The 20794-nt window shown below is 37.2% G+C and overlaps 1 protein-coding gene across 2 annotated transcripts in view; it reads left to right on the forward strand.

Moving 5' to 3' along the window:
* The window catches only part of LOC124170778 (importin-9), a 35280-nt gene extending 15919 nt beyond the window's left edge, over positions 1–19361 (forward strand). For both annotated transcript variants that reach the window (XM_046549734.1, XM_046549733.1), the window contains exons 10-19: positions 127–274; positions 3931–4090; positions 4190–4268; positions 6439–6576; positions 7668–7807; positions 10333–10608; positions 13455–13621; positions 16654–16909; positions 17122–17245; positions 18555–19361. In XM_046549734.1, the coding sequence (XP_046405690.1) occupies positions 127–274; positions 3931–4090; positions 4190–4268; positions 6439–6576; positions 7668–7807; positions 10333–10608; positions 13455–13621; positions 16654–16909; positions 17122–17245; positions 18555–18769 (1703 nt within the window). In that variant the 3' untranslated portion in view covers positions 18770–19361. The remainder of the gene's footprint in view (positions 1–126; positions 275–3930; positions 4091–4189; positions 4269–6438; positions 6577–7667; positions 7808–10332; positions 10609–13454; positions 13622–16653; positions 16910–17121; positions 17246–18554) is intronic.
* The last annotated feature ends 1433 nt before the right edge of the window (positions 19362–20794 follow it).

Below are 20794 nucleotides of genomic sequence, written 5' to 3' on the forward strand. Positions count from 1 at the left end.
GTTCCTCAAATGCAAGGTGTAATCAATTTGCATAATGCTTTATCTGTTGTTATCTTTATGACATTAGCAAAGTCAAGCATGTTTAATTGTAGTTGTAGTAGTAAATTAGCTCGAATCATTTTTCAGGTTATCCATTTTTGCTGGCCAAGTGCCTTTGGTTTGGAAGCAAATACACAAGTTTACTCTCCCCTGAAATGAACCTACATTTCATTCAAGCTGCAGTTAGTGCTTTGCAGCAAGGTCAGCATCCTTGTGTACGGATTTCTGCTGTCAGGTAATGTCAGGCATGAAACTTTCCTAATTTTTCCATTTTTAAATGACAGATCCCACATAGCACAAAATATCTTCTAGATATCTACAAAATATCTAGAACGTCCTCAGCTAATGTCTAGAAAATATCTTGTAATATCTTCTGGACATCTAGATATTTTGTAGATATCTGAATGTCCGCTTTTCTGATATCTACGAGATATCTTTGAGAAGATATTTTCTAGACATTCATATTCAAATTGGATCCATTGGGAAAATTCAGGATATATGACTAAAATGTAATATTTTTCGATATAACAAGAGTTTATTTTCAACTGAAAGCCTAATGGTGGAGCAGGAGGTTTTGGAAGGGTGCCTTATGGGGATTCTTCCTGAATATTGCAACCTCTCTAGCATTCACTTCTTTCTAATTCTAATTCTTCCTCCACCGATTCCAAATTTGAAGTTACCAAAGCAGCTTACAATTTCCTTTTAGATTTCTTAAAGGAGTCTGCAACATTATCAATGAATGTTGATTCAGTGTCTTGCAATATAGGTCTTGAAGAATTTTTAATGCAAGTTTTTGCCAACGTATTTAAACATCATCAGGGCTATGGATGAATGATATTTATATGAATGAGTACATAACTGTGATATGTTAAAGGTTATGATAATATTTGTTGCAATAGTGAAAAAAATAGTTGTAAATTAATTACAAAAAGCAGAGACTAGAAGACATATGCTAGACATCTAGAAGATTTTTTTAATAGCTACGACATTGAAGGCATTTTATAGTCTTCTAGTAGATATTTAAAGTATCCAAGACATTGAAGATATTTTCTAAACATCTAGATGATATTTAAGATACCCAAGACATTGCAGATGTATTGTAGATATCTAGAATATAATAATATCTAGAATCCGAAAATATCCACAGGGAAGAATGACGCCTCGGTAGCTTAACTGGCTAAAGCACTCGACCGGAAATCGGGGGATCCGGGTTCGAATCCCGGTCAAGGCGAATGATTTTTTTCTCTGTGGATCTTTCGCACGATTGTGCATTGCGGGTGACTCCCGTAAAAGTTATCACCGTGGCTAGTCCCGGTATACTTTAAACTATCTAGAATATATTTTGTGCTATGTGGGATTATGTTACACATATTTTCAAGTAGATGAACTCATGTCAGTTTCTACAAGAATGACTTTCCTTTTCCTTTATTTTTAAATATTGATTTATCTGTCAATAGCATTAAGATGTACAGTGGATTCTCGTCATTACAAAGTTCACGGGACCGAAAAACCAGAGGTTTGTAATAGTGAACTTCGTAAGAGCGTTTCTTTTAGGAATCATCGGAAAAAAATAATCCTAGCCAAAATTCCTTGTCTCTTCAATCTCCCGTACTTTAATTCACGCTGCAGAATAGCTTCAGAGTCATGTGTATGACATAAGCGATTAAATTATGAACAAATGCAGTAAATCCTTGATATACGAACAAGATGGGTTCCGAGACTGTTTGTAAGTTGATAAACTTATGCAAGGCATCGAAAAGTGTGGTTATCCTGCTGAATTACAATTTTGTGTTTACTTACGATTGTGACAAACTGATTTAGCTGCGCGTGGGATGCGGCTGGTGCTGAAAAAATTTGCTGTCCGCGGGAAGAAAGAATGCAAAATGCTGTATATTTGTTGACTTCATGATGGATTAATTTATATTTTGTTCAGACTGTGCCCATAGTGCGAGTTCCTCTACTTCACACCGTGTCGCATTGGCAACTCCACAGGTGCTAAATTTGAAATTTCTGGTATGTTTGATTTTTTTCGAATGTTTGTCAGTAGAGGACGTATCATACAGCCAATTTACGATCACTAATGAGTGGGTGATCACAAAGATTCCATTGGAATGCTTATTATATGATGTTGCATGGATACTGAAGTATCTCCTACTGAAGGCAGAACCATAATAAAGTTCTTGGTCACTGTGCACGAGGAGAACTTAAGCATAGCACTTATGATTATGACATGGTGTAGTGTGTATCCACCTAAATGCCGTTGCTTACCCATGGAACTTTGTAATAAAGTTCATTTTGTAACTGCCGCGGCGTGCCGGGATATGGGCTGAGGTTTGTAATTTCATAGTTCAGTTTCTTTTTCTATAGATTGGATTCACCTTTTCGTCGGGATCAACAATTTACTTTGTAAAAACGGGAACTTCATAATAACATTGTTCGTATTGTAACCGTATGGGCGCCTTCCCTCCGGTACAATGAAATACAAAACTAATGTGCCAGGCTAGCGTCGTTGGCAGTGGGCCGTGAAATAGGTTCTCTATGAAACACGTGGCAAGTATAGGGGCGAACGTACAGAGACTCTAAGTTTGTAACATATCATTTATTGGTCTAATAAATACCACACGTAAAAAAAAAACAATGCCACAAAGAATCCATTCATTACACAAAACCAACCAAATCATGGGCTGAGCTCGGTTGCGGGTAGATTACGAGAGCTAAAGCACGGAAGCATAAGCAAAAGTGCCGTTGCGACCCAACAAAAACTAAAAGGACGGGAAACCCATGCTTCACCCAGCCCACCCCCAATTCTGCAATCAATTTTTAATGATCTCGTGCGAGAGAGTTTACCAGCGTAGGATGACCACCGGGAAGTTGATGATTGGTCAGGTGGTATTGGCTGAAGTTTGGAGGCGCCAGGAAGTCGATTGCAGGTAAGGTGGCCCAGGCCGAGCTCTCTGGAGGCACCGGGAAGTTGGCTACCGGTACTGCGCTGTCGTCTTGCAGCAACTGTGTGGCCACCGGCATAGCATTCCACCAACTTCCTCACTCCTTGGCAGTCAGCGATCGAGAGAGAGCTCGCCTGTTTCCTCCTTGCGGCCACCGCTCTCCCCTCATTCCCCTCTTCTCCTGTGCCTTCATCAGCTGACTTCCTCTCCGCCGCCCCACTCCTCTCCCTTCCCCTCTCTCCACCGGTCGCTCTCTCACGCCGGTCTGGGCCTGGTAAACTCTATCGCGCATGGGTTCCGTCTTAAACAAACCCTTAACCGCTCATGCCCTTGCTCTCGCAACCACCCAGCGACCTTGCGTTGTTACAGTATGAATGAGAGTCTACTGTATTATATGTGGCTGTAGCTTCATGGTAGCTTCTATGGTTCTTCGTGTTTCTTCTCTGTGCTTTGTTCTTTAGACTAAATAGAGGAACAAGGATTATTTTAGCCTATAAGGACAATGTAAATGTGGCAAAACTTGTATTTTCTACTTGTCTGTAATGTTTTCCCTCCAATTAGATCCTAGTCGGTATCTCATAAGTACTATGTTCCTCTTTTAACTCTTTCATCAGTCTGTTGAATGAAAAGAAATTGTATAGTGTCAGAATAATGGTGTGTAACATAGGTAATTTGTGTGCAAGATACTGTAGACCTAGAATCCATCAATGATACTGGTGATAATCTCTCAGAAAAGTCAGTGTACCTCAACTATTGTGAGACTCTCTCTACTAGATCTTACTCAAGTCCTTTTCTCACTATATTTTACTAATAAGAAAAAGGCCAAAGCTTGGTGTCCTCTTTTTTGTAGCATAAATTTAATTTGCGGCAATGAAAAAGTTTTAGCCATTTTACTTGATGATTGCCTTACTAATTATAATATCGTATTTTATACATTCATTTATAGAGCTCTTGCTGGGTTCTGTCAGCATTTCACGAAAATGAAGAACACACAAATGTTGCTGCCATTTTTTCCATCAATCACAGAACCTTTGTTGAATCTTGCAACCATGTTTTCATATCCTGTGATGAGGTTGGTGTTTGAGTCAATGGTGGTCATTCTTTCGGTAAGTTTCTCTGCAATCGGATGAAAAGTAAGAAGACTGTTTGAAAGTTTCTTGTATTGCTTAATATTTTTTACCCAATATATTTTTATTTTCTTGCAGATTGACCAAAATTTTGCTGCTTCCATTGAGTCAAAAGTGACCCCTTTTACAATAGCTGTATTTTTGAAGTTCAACAATGGTGAGAAAAATTTACGTTGGGCATGAGTGTTGAAAAATATGAAAATCACACCCTTGACTTAATGAGAAAAACATCAGGCTGAAGCTTTTGCTCTGTACAAATAGAGTAAGAGGTAACCATAGTATTAAGATAGAGGTTGAATGTAACCACTTTAAGTTGAGGGATGGGCATTTTTTAAGGTTCCTAGGGATGGAATTTTCCTGATTCCATCAAAACCCAGTACAACTGGAATATTCTATTGATAATACAGTAGAAGATCGATGATCCAGAATGCTTGGGAACAGATGAATTCCAGACTAATGATATTCCCGGCGAATAGATCTGTTGTCTGGATTTAGGCAGCAATTCAATGCAGAAATATACTTTTACATAACATGCGTTGACGTCAGTAGAAATGATGCATTATTGCTTTTTAGGTCAATTAATGAGAAAAACTCAGTCAAACTCATAACATTTGTGATAATAGACTTAATTAAAAGAGATTCAAAACATTTTTAAAAGTTTGTTTGTAAATCACTATGATTCATAAGTTGTGAAAATAACCTTGATGAGACCACCTGTAAATGGAAGGAAAATGGCACAAAATTTTTACAATCTGACTGAAATGTCAATAATTTGCCCCTCCATATTTTACCATGTTCACCTGTCTCAAATTCCATGCCATTGTCATGACTTCTAAAATAAACTTATCGGTAATTATAAAACCATCCATTCGGAGGTAATCCCACTTCAAATACATTACTGTTAATAATAACAGATTATGAAATTGAAATATCAAATTTAATATTAGTAGTCGCAGCTAATCTTACATTTGTGCAAATAACACTAGTATACTGAAAAACTACTTGGCATTAACTTCAGAAAAAATCTTGTACTTGTTTGCATGACTCCGATAGAAGGAGGCTTGACAGGTTGCGGGCTTCACGGCAGGCGTTGTCCACCTAACGATCAACTCAAGAATGTAATGCTGGGTGGCCTTTTACTCCTCTGCTTTTTTCAATCCCAAATTTCAAACATTAGGAAGGGTTAAAATGTTTTGAGAAAGTCTATTTGTGATAATGGATTGGCATATCTGATGTAAAAACTAATGGAAGGCTCCCATGTTTGACGCAACTGGCTATTTCACTTGTAGATTAAAAAAAAAGATCTGATCAGAAGAGTGTGCTTCCACCTGGGAAAATGGCACCTGAAGAAATGTGTTTTAAACAAAATATTGCTGCAAAATGAGTGCATGTAGTTAAAGACATCAGTAGAATTCATCTTCATTATGATTGGAGCTCAATGAACGAAAAAGTAGGCAATCGTATTTCAAGGAGGAAAATAAACAATAATCATTCTTGTGCCGCATATTTTTCATAAAATTGCCGAACTCCTTGGAGAGATTTTATATATTTTAAGCAGCACTCACAGTGTAAACTTCAAATCACTTCCATTTCTCCTCTTATTAAGTCAGTAAAGTTCAAGGAATATACATCCTATGTAGATGTCGTGAATTCTGTTGGATGAAATCACCACATCTAGGTATCACAAGTAGTGTAATGAAATATTTTGCTGAAGGAAATGGTAAATTAGGTTGTTGGCTAGGCCTCAGGGAATTAGGATTGCAACAGCCAGGCTCTGAGAGGGCAATTAAACCTCTAATGGCTGTATTTTGTAGCTGTATTTTTGGCGATGTAACTTTAAAAACTAGAAATTTTGAAAAACTTGCAAAAACCTTCTAATGTTTAGATCATTCCGCTATTTAGATTTCTGGATTTTTGATCTTCTTAAGTTTTTAAATTCCTTTACCTTGCAGTTCTTTCCTTGATTATGCTTAGTATTAAATAAATCTATATCAGCAGTTATTTTCTATGAAATTGTTTGCTTACACATTGCCTTATGGCTCCTCAAGGATGAGGTATGGTCTACATGCTAAAGGCATTTGTTAGAATTCTGCCAAAAGTAATCTCACAGTCACTGGAAATAGACAAGTTATTGTTATCATAGGGAGTAAAATGTGAAAGATGTTTGCCATCTTGCACACTTCTAGTTATTAAGTTAAAGGTTTTTAAGTAAACCTTTTTCATGCCCCTTCAAAAGTACATAATGTTTATTTCCTCATCTTGAATTAATGCCTTGTGGTGATGTAGTGTAAGTTTATCCATAATTTAGTCATATTTTTTTTCTGCAGATCCAATTGTCACAATGCTTGTGCAAGATGTCTTCAAGACCCTGTGCACAAATCCTCAGAGCATTGGGCCTTTGCAGCAGCGGCTGATACCTATATTAGTCAGCATATTAAACTCTCCAGATGATAAAGTCTCACTGAGTACGTATGACATCATTTATATTAAGCTCTCTTTGGTGTTTTATTTCTTTAAGTGATGGTACTTCAAATACTTAGTGGGGTTGTATGACCTTGACGATACGATGACCTTGAAGGTTGGACGAGTGGACCCTGTATGTGGTAGTCAATTCGCCCGATAGCCTATGACAGCAAAAATGAGGTCTCAAACTGTATGGCTCTCAAAAACTCATTTGCACTGGCTGCAAACTTAATCAATGATCTAAATTAATTGATATTATTCAGTTAAGGAGACGAGATAAATTACTCCAGTAGGTCAGCTGTCTGGATGCATGATGAGTAATTTTTTTGGCCATAGCGTAGCAATGGATTTCGACTAATATAGAAACAGAATAAATTATGAGGCAAGCAATACTATTGATATGTGCAAAATGAGTGTAATTTTGTGTGGACTTAGCGCTACATATTTCACATTTTATCAAGAGAGTGTGAAAGGTTATTTGATTAGGCTAAGCAGCGTTGGGATGTTTCCCTGAGGAACGAATTTGGGCAATATCGAAATTGCGCCAGTCAAAATTGTGCTAAGCGAGGCATGGGTGTATTATAAAAATTATCTGTTGGCATCAGAAGGGAAAACACATATGCTAATTTTTATAGCTACATGTTCTTTTAGGTGAATTGACTTCCATTCCCTTTTGATTTATAAATATAATGCCTCTTCAATGTGTCATGGCATATAAAACAACAATGGCATTTTGGGAGTTGAAAAAAATTTAACACCATGAGAATTTCACATGCACAACTTACAGTACAATGTGAGAGTTCCAAAGTTAGTGTCCTCCCAGAATCATTAGCCTGTCAAAATCAGTGGTAATGTATACATGTTAATTTCTGTTTCGCTAAAAATTTTGTGTACAATTTTTCTGGTGTTGGGTTCTATGCTTTATATCAATCATGCTCCCTTATTCCTTCACGGGTATATGAAATCATCTAAAGACATAAAAATGAGACTGAAAAAACATATGAATTGAATTTCAACTCATTTAAATCATATTTTTGTGCCACCGATTATGGAATTCAAAATCTAATAGTGATCTGTTATTGGCAATTTTCAGGCTTGCTGTCTGTAACCCTTGATGTTTTACAGACAGTAGTACGGTACTCACAACCACCCCTCAGTAGCTGCCTTATCAATAATGCTTTTCCTGCAGTGATTAACCGTGTTTTGCACACTGAAGAAAGTGCAGTTTTACAGGTGAGATATTAAGTATTGGTAACTTTATGTCTATTTTCCTGTTTATGGGGACATTTTATATACATATGTACGGTGGAGGCCTTGTTGAATGAGCAAAAACTGCTACTGGCCGATATATTGTCCCCAATATTTTTGCAGTAATAAAAGTTGTTGTTACTTTTTCCTCAAGAAAATTGTATTTTACTTCATAAATTCCTCCATGGTTTTAAGCCCCAAGCATATCTTCTCCTTTGGGAAAAAATCTAGCTGTGTTAAATAAAATTAAGATGGAGAAATAATAAAAAATCAAAAATCATGCAAACTTCAGGAAAACTGCCTCTTCGGTTTTGGCACACCCCACTCGAAATGGGTCGGCAGTCTAAGTGGAAAACTTTCATTTTAAATCGTAACAAATAATTACGAGTGTCACTCTGTTAAGGACTTCAGTTTTATCAGTTTTAATGTTTCCTTGTGTTGAAAAGGAAATAGTAAATTCCAACTACCGTATAAGTGTGTGTAAGAGGCGCACCCCTATTTTGAGCATCGAAGCTACAAAGAAAAATAATTTTGCGGCATTTTTTTTATCCTATCGTGCGGTGTTGCAGACGTATGCCTGGAATTTCGACAGTTATCGAAATGTGTTCTTTCAATACTAATTGAAAGGGGAAATTTTGATAACTGCGGCGGTAATAGCGGCATGAGAGGGAGTAGAAAGAGTTCCGATGCTCTCTTTGCATACGCCGTTGCTCTACGATGCTTGTCCTACTTGCAAACAATTTTGTCTAAAAGCTCTCGCAGGAGTATTGCAATAGAATTGCAGCCATGGAAAATTTAAAGGCAAAACACGACAGGCAGATAGCATGAACCTTCCCATGAGATTGGACAACAATCGGGTCAATCTCAGCACCGTGGGATAATAACCACGTCGTAGATTTAACAGAACCACTCTCGGCCCTTCATCAGCCAATGCCTCTGCCATTTTTTTCCTTTCTGAGACCCCACAGGAAAATAGGAAAATATCAAGTTACAGGGGAACAATGGAAAGGTGTTTCATCCCTACCCCATCTCACCAACTGACCTTGTTCGGTCTACCAGGTTCAATTCTCCCAGTTTCTGGAGGCCAAATGCTAGTTGAGTCACCTACTGAGCTTGAAGATATCTCGATATCTTTCAGCAATTGTATGACACGCACGAGTTTCTAAAAAGAATGAGACCTAATGTGACGTATATCTGACAGCATTTAAATTTTTTTAAGCTCAAATTGATTGACACAAAGATTTATAGTTAAAACAAGGCTACTAATATTCAACATAGTCCTAACAGCACAATTTCGGAAGAAACAAGCATAGCATAAACGCATTCAAACAAGATGAGATGGACTGGAAACTTCAGGCAATACAAACTGCGTATATCACATTTTTGCGCCTTCCCCCTTCGCTTTGAAGGCAACGACATCACATGCAAGATCGGACATGTTCTTCCCTTGCTCCTTCGCACATAGCCTCGTTGCTTGAAATATGGAGGGAAGGGAGCGTGCTCCTTCCCCTCGACCTCACCTTCAGCGCTCTTCACTTATTAGCATTTCTGATTTCTTCTATCCACCATTTAGTCCAACAATGTACACACTCGTTCAAATTTTTTAAACCGCGGGTTTTGACACCAATATAATTTTCAGTTGCAATAACCCTCATATTAGCATCTGAAGATGACTTTTGAAAAATCAGGTCCTTAGCGTAATGGAAATTGCTCAGCAAGACTGATGTTGACTATTAACCTGGTATGTCCTTCAAAACTATGCGTTTATATTAAGCGATTACTATATGCAGTATAAATGCCGCGGGATGCCCACTTGTGGCAGTAAATTTAGCGTGCCCTCTGGAGCGAAAAACCTCACGTGATCTTTTCCATGTTCACCTCTGGGGTATCCGACGTGACGGCGCGATGCTTACAAGAAAAGCAAACAGGAGCATTTTAAAAATATGCCACTTAGGGAGAAATTCCCCTGCCTGCTGCTTGTTTTTGACCTAGGGTTTCAGATGACTGACTCACGCTGAAAACCAAGGCCGCTCAGTTCCCCTTGGACTTGTGACCAGGGAAGGGGAGGGGGGGAAGATAAGAAGTTTGTGTAAGAGGCGCACCCTCATTCTCGGCTGCAATTTCTGGGAAAAAAAGGTGCGCCTCTTACACGCACTTATACAGTATTTCATTGGCTTTTGGAAATTATGACGTCAGACTTGTATTGTAGCCCTAAGTATTTCACTTCTATTATTGGAAGCACCATGAAGAGAGAATTTTAGAGCTTCTCCTCCATATTATAACGGACATTTATGTATGTTTGATTAGCTTTTCTTATTTAGGCTTAAATTTCAAGTACAGCAGTAAAAAATTTTGTGCTCAACCCTGTTAATATGCATGACAACCCATTTAATTATGTGGCTGTAGTGCAGAAATTTTCTTCCATCTCCCCAAGAACTGTGTAATTTTGTCCTGATTCAGAATATTGGGGATTTATTATACAGTGCATTTTATTTTATTTTACTTTTCAGAGTGGAGGTGAATGTTTAAGGGCATACATTTCTGTAAGTCCGGACCAGGTTTTCAATTTTCAGGACAATGAAGGCTTAGGAGGATTGTCTCTTGTGTTTCAAGTTTTGGGACAGCTCTTGAATCCGTTTGCATCAGACAATTCTGCATTATATGTTGGTAGACTGGCAATCACTTTGGTGAATAAAGCAGGAACATATCTGGGAGAAAATTTGGACCATCTTCTCAAAGCAGTGCTCAGCAAAATGCAGTGTACTCAAACCAACTGTGTCATTCAGGTCAGTCTTCTTTAAATCAAAGTTTATCGTACACATATTTGTGATTTTACTCTTAATATTAATTTTTATCACCTTGTTTAAATTTTACCTATCGTAATTCCTTTTGATATCTGCCTCACGCATGTAATTGGCCCTCCCAGTAACGAACCCAATATTGAAATGAGGCAATAAACATAGAAAAAAACTTAATTTTCTCTCAGTAAGGCATCATATTGTATTTTAATTTGGAATTACTTAAAATTCAGTGAGGGATGACAAATTCAGTCTCTGACATGAAGGCAGGATTTGCTAAAAGAAAAACACTCCAAGGGTAGACTGAAATGCTCCTTCAGCATTTACTGTGTGACTTAGAAATTTTAGACTCATTTGAAATTTCCCGATTTAATTGTTGCCTGGCTGGTCATAGTAAGTGCCCATGTGGGCTGTGAACCTTTTGAAATGCCTTCCGTCAATTTTCCCAATGAGGTTTGCATTAATGTTGGTGGTGGTTTTCGGGAATTGCGGCGTAGGTATGGGCGTTATCCCATTCTCTTGATAACGCTCCCAGTAGGAGGAGTGAAACGTTGAGTGTGAAAATGTTGCCTACACAGCAATAGGGTAGTTTCCTTCATCAAAGAAATGGAAAGGCATTGATTGCGATTCGTTACCCACCATTAGTGTATTGATAATATACTAATTATTTTGTGGCGGCCGCACCTCCTGCCTCGCCGCCACACCGCTTGCCCGGAGGCAAGTTAAAGCGCGCTCCGTCATCGCTTCCTTCCAACAGTCCAGATAGCCCAGCGGTAGCGCGGTCGCCTCCCAAGCGGGCGGCCCGGGTTCAATTCTCCGTGCCGGAAAGTTTTATTACTTAATTTTTCTGGCCTTCTAGAATTCCCTTCTAGAAGTTTCTTTAATGTTCAAGAACAGTAAGATAGAACATACTGGAAGTTGGCAAACTGAATAAATACTGCGGTCTTTCGGCCGGCAGTTCAGTGTGGAATTGTACACAATTCAATAAACATCGTCCAAACCATTCCATCGAATCTTCATTGTTAGCAGCCTACATCGACTCCTGCTACAATTTTGTTTTAGAAATACCAGTTTAGACGAATGGCAATGGTCCATTTTTATCCTAATTTGAACAGGGCCAGATTGGCACCCATGCGATGCCACTCCACGTGATGTCACAGGGACCTAGTTTCTATACGAGAAGATAGGAGTTATACATCGTCTGAGGTTACCAATGCATGCATGAGGCGCAGAGTTCAGGGAAACATGTCTTAATAATCACTTATTAAAACTGGCTAAGGTCGGAAAGTTTTCTTTGTTTGATAAGGTATTAATAATCCTTATTGAAGCCAAGCGCTACCAGCCAGCAGGGTACTCAGCTACCCACTAGCAGCCTGCGTCGAATCAGCGCTAAGCCTCGCCTCAAGGTCACCTCACAGGGCGGCAGCGGGAACCAGAAATACGTTACACGGAGAAATTTCCCGGCATTCATACTTACGCGTCGTGTTTTCGCGCGCTTGAAAATTTTCACTTTTCATTTAATCGCGAAAAATAGATATCGTCATTTAAAAATTTAAAAGCGTGAAATACGTACTCCAGGAGTAATAATCTTTCGATTTAGGCAATAAAAAAATAATAGGAAACCACCCTATTCCCTAAAACCTTCACCAACATTGATAAAAGAAGCTGTGAAAATCTTCATACGAGGTTAGCATTATTTTCTCCATTACTGTGAATGGAAGATTTCTTCAGGGTTTTTGGCTGTTGGTTGCATAGTTTGTTATCTAAAGATGCCCTCAGGGCCTCTGCTAGCTAAGTGACAGAGCTCCCACTCAGCCATGAAGACCTTAAAACCGTGAATAAGCTGTGTAAAAAGTCTAATACGAAAAAGAAAATGGAAAAAAGCTGTTAATTTTGTCATAAAACCTCTAAAATCTCTCAACTTGATTATAGAACTACAATTTATGCAGAAATATTGATATGTAGATCATGTTTCAAGGTCAGGCACATGCAGACTCTTAGTCTGCAGATTTATCTATACTCGTATATTTGAAGCATAGTAATTGTTCTGTGCGCCGTGATCGAAGGAAGGATTGGCCTGGAGTCTGTGATTGGAAGGCCAGTAACCATAACAACCTGCTATGCACTGTGGACACAGCGCACCTTGTGTGGGCAGGTAAAAATAAAATAAGAAAGGAAGGAATTGGGAAGATAAGAGAATGTCGAAGTGAAAAAAAATCGGCACTACACTTGTGACATTGATGAGTCATCCATACCTGTGTTGTTCTTTTGGCATGTTTTCTAATAGACTGCTGAGAAAGATAGGGTGGGGGAAATTTGGTAACTGTGTCCTCATAACAACATGTGCAAAAAACAATCTCTAGGCGAGGAGTATGGAAGGTCTTCAGGATATTCGGCATCCAGGCAAGCGGCCGAATGGGTTGGGCCTTTAGCTGGCTGTGAATTTTGTTATCGATGGGTGACATCATAACAGTTAGCACTATTGCTGCATTTGCATTCACGACCTCTGTCGGGTACATTATTTTTAGTTAATATTCAGGTGGTGATTGTTACATGATCAATATTTCTGCCTAAAATGGCTTATCAACAGACTGTGAATTTGGTGACATTTAGACCTTGAAAACGTGGAAAAAAATGTAAATTTCATTTCTTTGTTAGACTGGAAACCGTGAGTGAAATTCGAAAAGTGTGAAGACTGATATGCTGTATTAATTTGGATCCAAACTTGCCTGGAATATTTCCATCTTATTGTATTTTTTGATTATCTGTGTATGCATTTATTCCCTTAACCTCAAGTACTTACCTACCATTATTATCTTGTCATATTTTTACAGAGCCTTGTACTTGTGTACGCTTACTTGGTGCACACGCAACTGGATGCGGTCCTTAATTTTTTGTCTACTGTCCCTGGCCCCACTGGAGAGTCTGCTCTCCAGTTTGTCCTCACAGAATGGTGCTCACACCAGCATTTATTTGGTGTTTGCTATGAGGGGAAAATTTGGTGAGTGATATCTATCTATTTCTCCGTCACGAATGATTCCATTGTAGAGGCTTTGCTTGCTGGATGTAGATGTGCCTGTAAGCATTGCATGCATAGGATGCCAGAGTTATGAAAAAGACAAAATTGCACAACCCTGTGGGAGGCTTGGAAATTATTTTGTAAGTAATATTTGTTTTAAGTTAGCTTCAAATTTTTTGCTAGTTTTTCTTAACCTAATATCTATATATCTCTTCTTGGTGTTTGTATTTTCTTTTGACCAGATAACAGTCTTTTTCAGAGGCGTCTACAGCAGTTGTGTATGCCATATGAATTTAGATGTGCAATTGGTATTTCTCAGTTTTGAAAAATAACGGGAAAAAATGCTAAAAACGTATTGGAATGAAAGAGATCCAGTTCTAAAGTAAGGCCCTTTCCATCAATTTCCATTGTGAGAATGTTAGCATGTGCTATTTGCATGTGATATTTAAAATTTTATTATATTTAAAGAATAAAGTGGCGGCTCGTTGTTGTCGAAACCTGTACATATGAAGGAAATGTTGCTTATTAATGTGCACTTGAAACTATAATACAGGGTGTTTCAAAAAGGACTTTACAACTTTGAAAATTCATATAAATTTTATTAAACAAGGTACAGAGCTGGTTTTGGTGTTATTTTAAAGGAAAAAACTTCAAGATTTTTTTACCTTAAACTAAAGATGTTCTATGTGGCTCCCATTGGTTATTCTACAGACATCCCATCGGTAGACGATTTCTTCCCAGACTCTCACTAGCATTTCAGGTGTAACTTGCTCAGCAGCAGCGTAAATTCTTGCTCAAAGTTCAGCTAGAGTGGCCGGCAAAGGAGGTACGTACACCATATCTTTTATGAAACCCCAGAAGAAAAAATCGAGTGATGTCAGGTCTGGGGAACGGGGGGCCATGCAATTGGCGCATCACGGCCAATCCATTGACCTGGGAAGCGGTCATTTAGAAAATCCCGGACGTCAGTCAGATAGTGTGGTGGTGTGCCATCTTGCATAATGAAAACATTTCGTTCTCGGTCATCCTCATCAATCTGTGGTATTAAAAATTGTTGCCATAATACAGTTGTAAAGTCCTTTTTGAAACACCCTGTATATTTTAAATTATGCTTATGATTATTGCATGGCATATATTTTTGGGCTGGTTTTGGTTAGAAAGGTCTGACCTATGGACCTAGCATCTAAGATTGAGAATCTTACTCTCATTAACGGTGTAGTGTCATTGAGGGCATTACTGGTGATATGCATCATTATTTTAAAAAATCATTAATTCTCAAAGTTTTGTTATTGGTTATTGGTTACACCATCTTGCCACCAACTGATGCTTGCAGCAATTTGTTCAGTTTACTGTTTCGTCTCAGTGTAGTTCAAATGCGTCTGAAAAATGAAAAAGCATCATCTTAGTTTAAGTGTTTAGCCGCATAATCTTTACACTGTGAGTGTACTTGTCAGAATAATTAAGGAATACCCTATGTAGTATTGGCCAGGTAATAAAATCATGCTAATTTGCCAATGTGTCAGTAAATACAGTCAAATTACTGGTTGCTGTCAATGTGCCAAATGTGACGTCAGAGTGTCATTTTCATGATTTACAAATTTTTCGGAAAGGTTATTTTCCTGATAATTTGCTACACATGAATGTGTTGTAACATATTTGTACAGTTTGGGAAAGTATAGCCCAGTTGTTAAAATGTTACTTATAGTAAAATCTTTGTCGTATTATATACATATGTACATACTTAGAATGTTTACACGATGAGAAGGTACATAAATATGGCTATTGTTGAAAGAATTGAAATTAATTTAATGAGGTATGATGTTGGGACAAAATCTGCCTCGTGTTATCAATAGGGTGTTGGTCTTTTCTGTGAAATTGATTCGAATGTTTTCATTTAATTTGGGAAGTAATTTTTGATCCAATGATATAAGGGGTAAGTCCCAATGACGAGAAGAAAATGTTAGACAGGAAAATTCAATTATTAAATGGTTAAAAAATTCTAATACATAATGGTTACATTGTATTACTGCTTATACATATTTAGTAAACTGGAGTTTGTAGTCATTTGAATCCCATAAAATATGTTGGATTATACCAATCAAACAGAAATTTCTTCCAATGGCTTCATGAGCTGAACTATGTCTGGGTATTATTTGTGTTCATAAATTTCTATACACCTAGGATGGAGTTTTCCATGAAAAAATATTTGGCATAGCCAGGATTTGAACCTGGATATCCTGATTGCTAGCCAGGCGTGCTAGCCAATTAAACCAACAGGTCATCTTCTCAGAGTGAACATCAGGCATGGTGGTGTGATTGGCTAGCATGCCTGACTGGCCAGTGGGAGATCCAGGTTTGAATTGTGGCTAAGCCAAATTTTTTTCATAGCAAACTTTATCCTTGGTATATATAACTTTGTACCCATGTACGCAAATGCGTACAAAGTCATATGTTTCATGCAGTGCTTTCCACAAATTTTTGTTTCATCCGCTTAGACAGAGTTGTCCGTGGAGGTTCATGTTATTTTTCCCTGCCTATTGGAATATGGATGACTCACCTGAGGTATACTGAGTGTTCATGGTTTTCAAAGTATGAAGGTAATTTTTCTGCCTCTTCCATTCCTGTGTGAAATGAAGATTTGTCGTGTGGACAGTGGTTGGTGATGAATGGGAGAGTTTTGAGGAACCAATTGGTCTGTTACTACTTTTCAGTGTAATGATATCTAAGGCTTGTGCGTATGCACTATGGATGAACAGGCTCCATTGGGTTGTCCGCAGATGATGTCCACATAAATATGTACTCATGTTTGCAACCATGTTCTTGAATTTGCAGGATCAGTGCATGAATCATTTCAGTGGATGAAGTCCTGAAGTCCATAAAGAATTATTATCACTGGTCTTTGAAGCATAAGAACAAAAACCTTTTTAGTAGATATATTTTTTACGCATCTATAATTGTGTTTATTGTCAATGTATTAAACTGGTGTTGTTTAAATTTTGTCTGCTTTTTTTCAGTATTACTGCCTTGTGCAAACTGCTTCATTATGGCATTTCATCTCAAGATTCCAGACTAAGTGATATTCGTGTCTCTGGTGATGCCATAGGTAATCCAGATCCTACTAAGGTCTTCCCAGATCTATCCAGAACTGTTATCAAGAATGGTAAAGGCTCACCAGACCAGTGGACAATCATTCCACTTTTTGTCAAGATTTTTAAATTGCTGTTGTCTGCACTTAATACTTGCATTTCATCGACAAAGTTAAAGAAAGAGGTGAGGTACTTAGGTGTTTTTAATTTATTTTACTCAAGTTTTATTCCACTTTTTTAATTCCCATACGTGACTTTTTGATAAGCCTAGCCATTTACGATTACCTGAATTTTTTTTTTTTATACTTGTGAGTAATAAATGCATAGTTTTAAATTTATCAAAGTAGCTAGCTTAATCTTTTGAAAGGTCATTGATGTCATAATTGAAATTCACAGCTGGGAGAAGAGAAAGATGATTTTGCAGGAAGTGATGAGAATGCTTGTGACCCAAATAGCGATGACGATTCCTCATCCGAAGTTTCCTCTACCGACTCTGACGTTGGAGTGGCAGATTTACTGGGTGAGTTTGTGGTTACTTTTGTTTTGATATAACTCAGTCTTTTCAGATTTAATTTTCAATTAATTATGCCTAGAATGAAAAGTTAATTACTTGGTAATTTTCGCTACTTTTTTAGTGGTTTGATTGAAAAGGCAGTGTTATTGGGGAAACCTTTTTTGCAGGAAAATTAGTCCAAATGTATGTAAAAAGTACAAAGTAATTCTCTTATCTGTTGGCATAATTATGTTCATAGTCCTATAAGTTAACTATTATTAGCTGTGGTATTTATGTGTAGGTACTCCGGGAGTTTCCAAAAATTCCATGTTCCCGAGATATTGCAGGTGTCTACACTTATGCATTCTAGCTCATCAAAAGATATTTTGACTTGGGCCCATGAGTTCCACCTCTGTAGGCCCCCATGGCACTGTTGTAGTTCAGTCAGTCCATTATAGTGTTAAATGATGGTGATATTGATGTAGATTAAACATGCACATGGATTGTGGAACCCATACCCTTACTTCTCTTACCATTCCCTCTGCCTTACCACAAAGATGAGGGTTAAAAATTATTCTTAGGCTTGCTTTGGCTGTACATTACTTGTTCTTCAGTGTAGTGTTCTATAAACAGGATCGTGATCCGTGAAAGTTAATTGGCGATACAAGTTCAAGTTCAATTTTCATTTTCTTGTTCAAAATTCTTGAAGTAACAATATTTCTCATAATGTAGTTTGAATGTTTGTTTTAATTGCTCATTGTGACATAATTATACCAGTTGATAATGCCATCATTCCACATATACTTTATTCTTAGTCGTTTGAAATCATTTTGTCTTTTTGAAATAAGTTGGCTCTTGATGAAGAAAATAATATTTGCCACAAAAGTATAATTTTTTAGATCATGTAAAACCATAATACAATGAATGTCATGGTCTCCTTATTCTTACATATGTCAACTTTCTTAATTATTTTGCACTATGTTTTGCGTTGAGAAATTAGCTGGTAATAATGGGTGAGAAGATTTTTTTCCTGTATTTAGGGATGAACTTCAATGCAGTAGTTTATTTGCAGACCAATATTTTGCTTTTGTCTATGGTTAAAATTTTGATTGGAAGTCTGAAGATGCAAATATCTAAAGTTTAAGGATATGTTCTAACGTTAACGTTTAGGAAGAAGTGGTTAGTTCAGGAAATGTGGATTTAAAATTTGAAATTTACAGAGGTCATGACATCTTGTTATAATTCCTCGATTGTGAAAGTATATAATTGCTAGTGAGTCTTTGGCTATTTTTTAATATTTCTGGATGACTTGTTGACAATGTATGAATTATTTCAGGAAGCGACACTCAACTTCTGGATGAAGATTATCCTGATGCTCTGGATGACCCCATTTACCATATCGACTTGTACAAGTATTTGACAGATTTTTGTCTTTCCCTAAGACAGCAACCATGCTTTGATTTTTTTGTTAATCATTTGACTCCTAAAGAGTGCAATACTTTATGTAAAATTGGAATCAATGTAAAAATGGACGTGTCTGTGTCATCATGATTACTTGAATTTTCTATCAATTGTAAATAAGGAAATCTTTTTTAAAAGAAATATTTTGTAATTTGGTTCCTCTATCTCTATAATGAGTACTCCAAAGCATAATGTGGAGTGAAAGCAGTTTTGCTTTTTAATGACATTAATCATGAGATGCCCCCAAAAATGTATGTAGTATACCCATATATTTTTTTCCTCATTTACTGGAGTAGTTCTAGATCGGTTTTAGTTCAATGAATTAGGTTTTGTGCTCTCAGTTATCAAAATATTCTTTACTGAGTTTATATATCTAGTTTTATCAAGAGAAGTAACTTGTTTTATTTTTTTATGCATTTAAGGAGGATTGCCTAATCATGTTCATTTATAAAAAATCTGTGTAGAAACAGTGCCTTACAGGTTTTGTGTTTTTGAAATGTTGCCAGGTCTTTTGTTATTTATTATTGGAGAGCCTGTGTGTCTAGCTTCCTCCAGATCCTAGCGGTTTAAATCATAATTTTTATTTTGACTTCTCTTAGGCTTTTAAAGCTTAGGAAGGTAACCAATGTTTTTTTCATTGTTATAAATATTTAATTATGTATATTAAAGCTCTTTGTATTTATCATATTTTTTACTCATATACAAACAATGATTTTCTTTACTGATTTAGTTTAATTCATTTTGGTTTTATGCTTCTTTAGAAACTATGTATCAATCTATCAATGGTCAGGAATTGTAACTAGAGGTCGGAGAGTGTCCCTCATAGTTGTTTACTGCAAAATATTTTCATGTCTTTGAGGGTAAGTATGAGTATCCTTGATGGCAGAGACAGGTTCTTGGAGTTGTATGCAAAGGTTACTTGGATGCTGCATCGGTGGGTGTTGCATATTTATTGGTCAGGACTGCATGTACTCCATTCAAACAACATTGACTTGCAATCTCTTCACAATTTAGTCCATACTGACCCGTAAGATGATTTAAGAGGAGACTTAAGTTTGTGGCTACTGAAAACCTCTCCCTAGGAAAATCCTCCGATGGAAAATGGGTGACAATAAAAATAATATGGTGCGCTATTGTGGCCACTGTAGTGTGGATCATACATATTTAATTAATGTGTGGGAATGCTGTTATTGCAAATAATTTATATGTACATATAATGGTGCATGGTAGCTTGATTATTTACAATGAGAAATTGCTTGTGCACAGTTATTGTAGGTAAAGTTTGCAAAGTCTGTCCTATGGTCAGAAAATTTCCTTCATTTGATAAGGTATTAATAATCCTTATTTAAGCCAAGCGCTGCCTGCTAGCAGGGTACTCTGCTACCTGCTAGCAGCCTGCATTGCTGTGGCGCACACATCCTCGTCCCAAAGTCACCTCACTTTGTGGCAGCGGGAACCAGAATGACGTCACACAGGTTTTTCCCAGCATTCATACTTAGCCGTCGCATTTTCGCGCGCTTGAAAATTTTCACTTTTCATTTAATTGCAAAAAATAGATACAGTGGAGCTCCGCTAATCCGAAATAATTGGTACCAGACCCATTTCGGATTAGCGAATATTTCGGATTAAGCGGACTGTTATTAATTTAACGATAAATTATTAAATACAACGTGCAACTACATAAATTAATCGCCGAAACGCCGTTTCACGTCCATACGGTATGAGAAACAACAAACTTCGTTATGTATGGCAACGTTCTGCACGGCTACCGCTTGAGTTCGTAGTTGCAAAGAAATCCAATAGGTAGCAGCACAACCTACGTTGTAGAAGAAAAATGTTACGGACTTTTTTAAACCAATGTAGTTCTGTTCTGTGACACTATTTTATTTTGTTTATTACATTTTCCAACCTAAAAACATACTGTAATTTTCAAAAATAAATTTTACCATATTTTTTCTAGATTTTATAGTTTTGTTTTTTCCTGATTTTGATTTCGGATTAGCGGGGCTCCACTGTATCGTTATTTAAAAATCTAAAAGTGTGAAATTCTTACTCCAGGAGTAATAATCTTTTGATTTGGGCAATAAAAAATAATAGGAAACCACCCAATTGATG

Source organism: Ischnura elegans, chromosome X, assembly GCF_921293095.1.
Source record: "Ischnura elegans chromosome X, ioIscEleg1.1, whole genome shotgun sequence".
Lineage (NCBI taxonomy): Eukaryota > Metazoa > Arthropoda > Insecta > Odonata > Coenagrionidae > Ischnura > Ischnura elegans.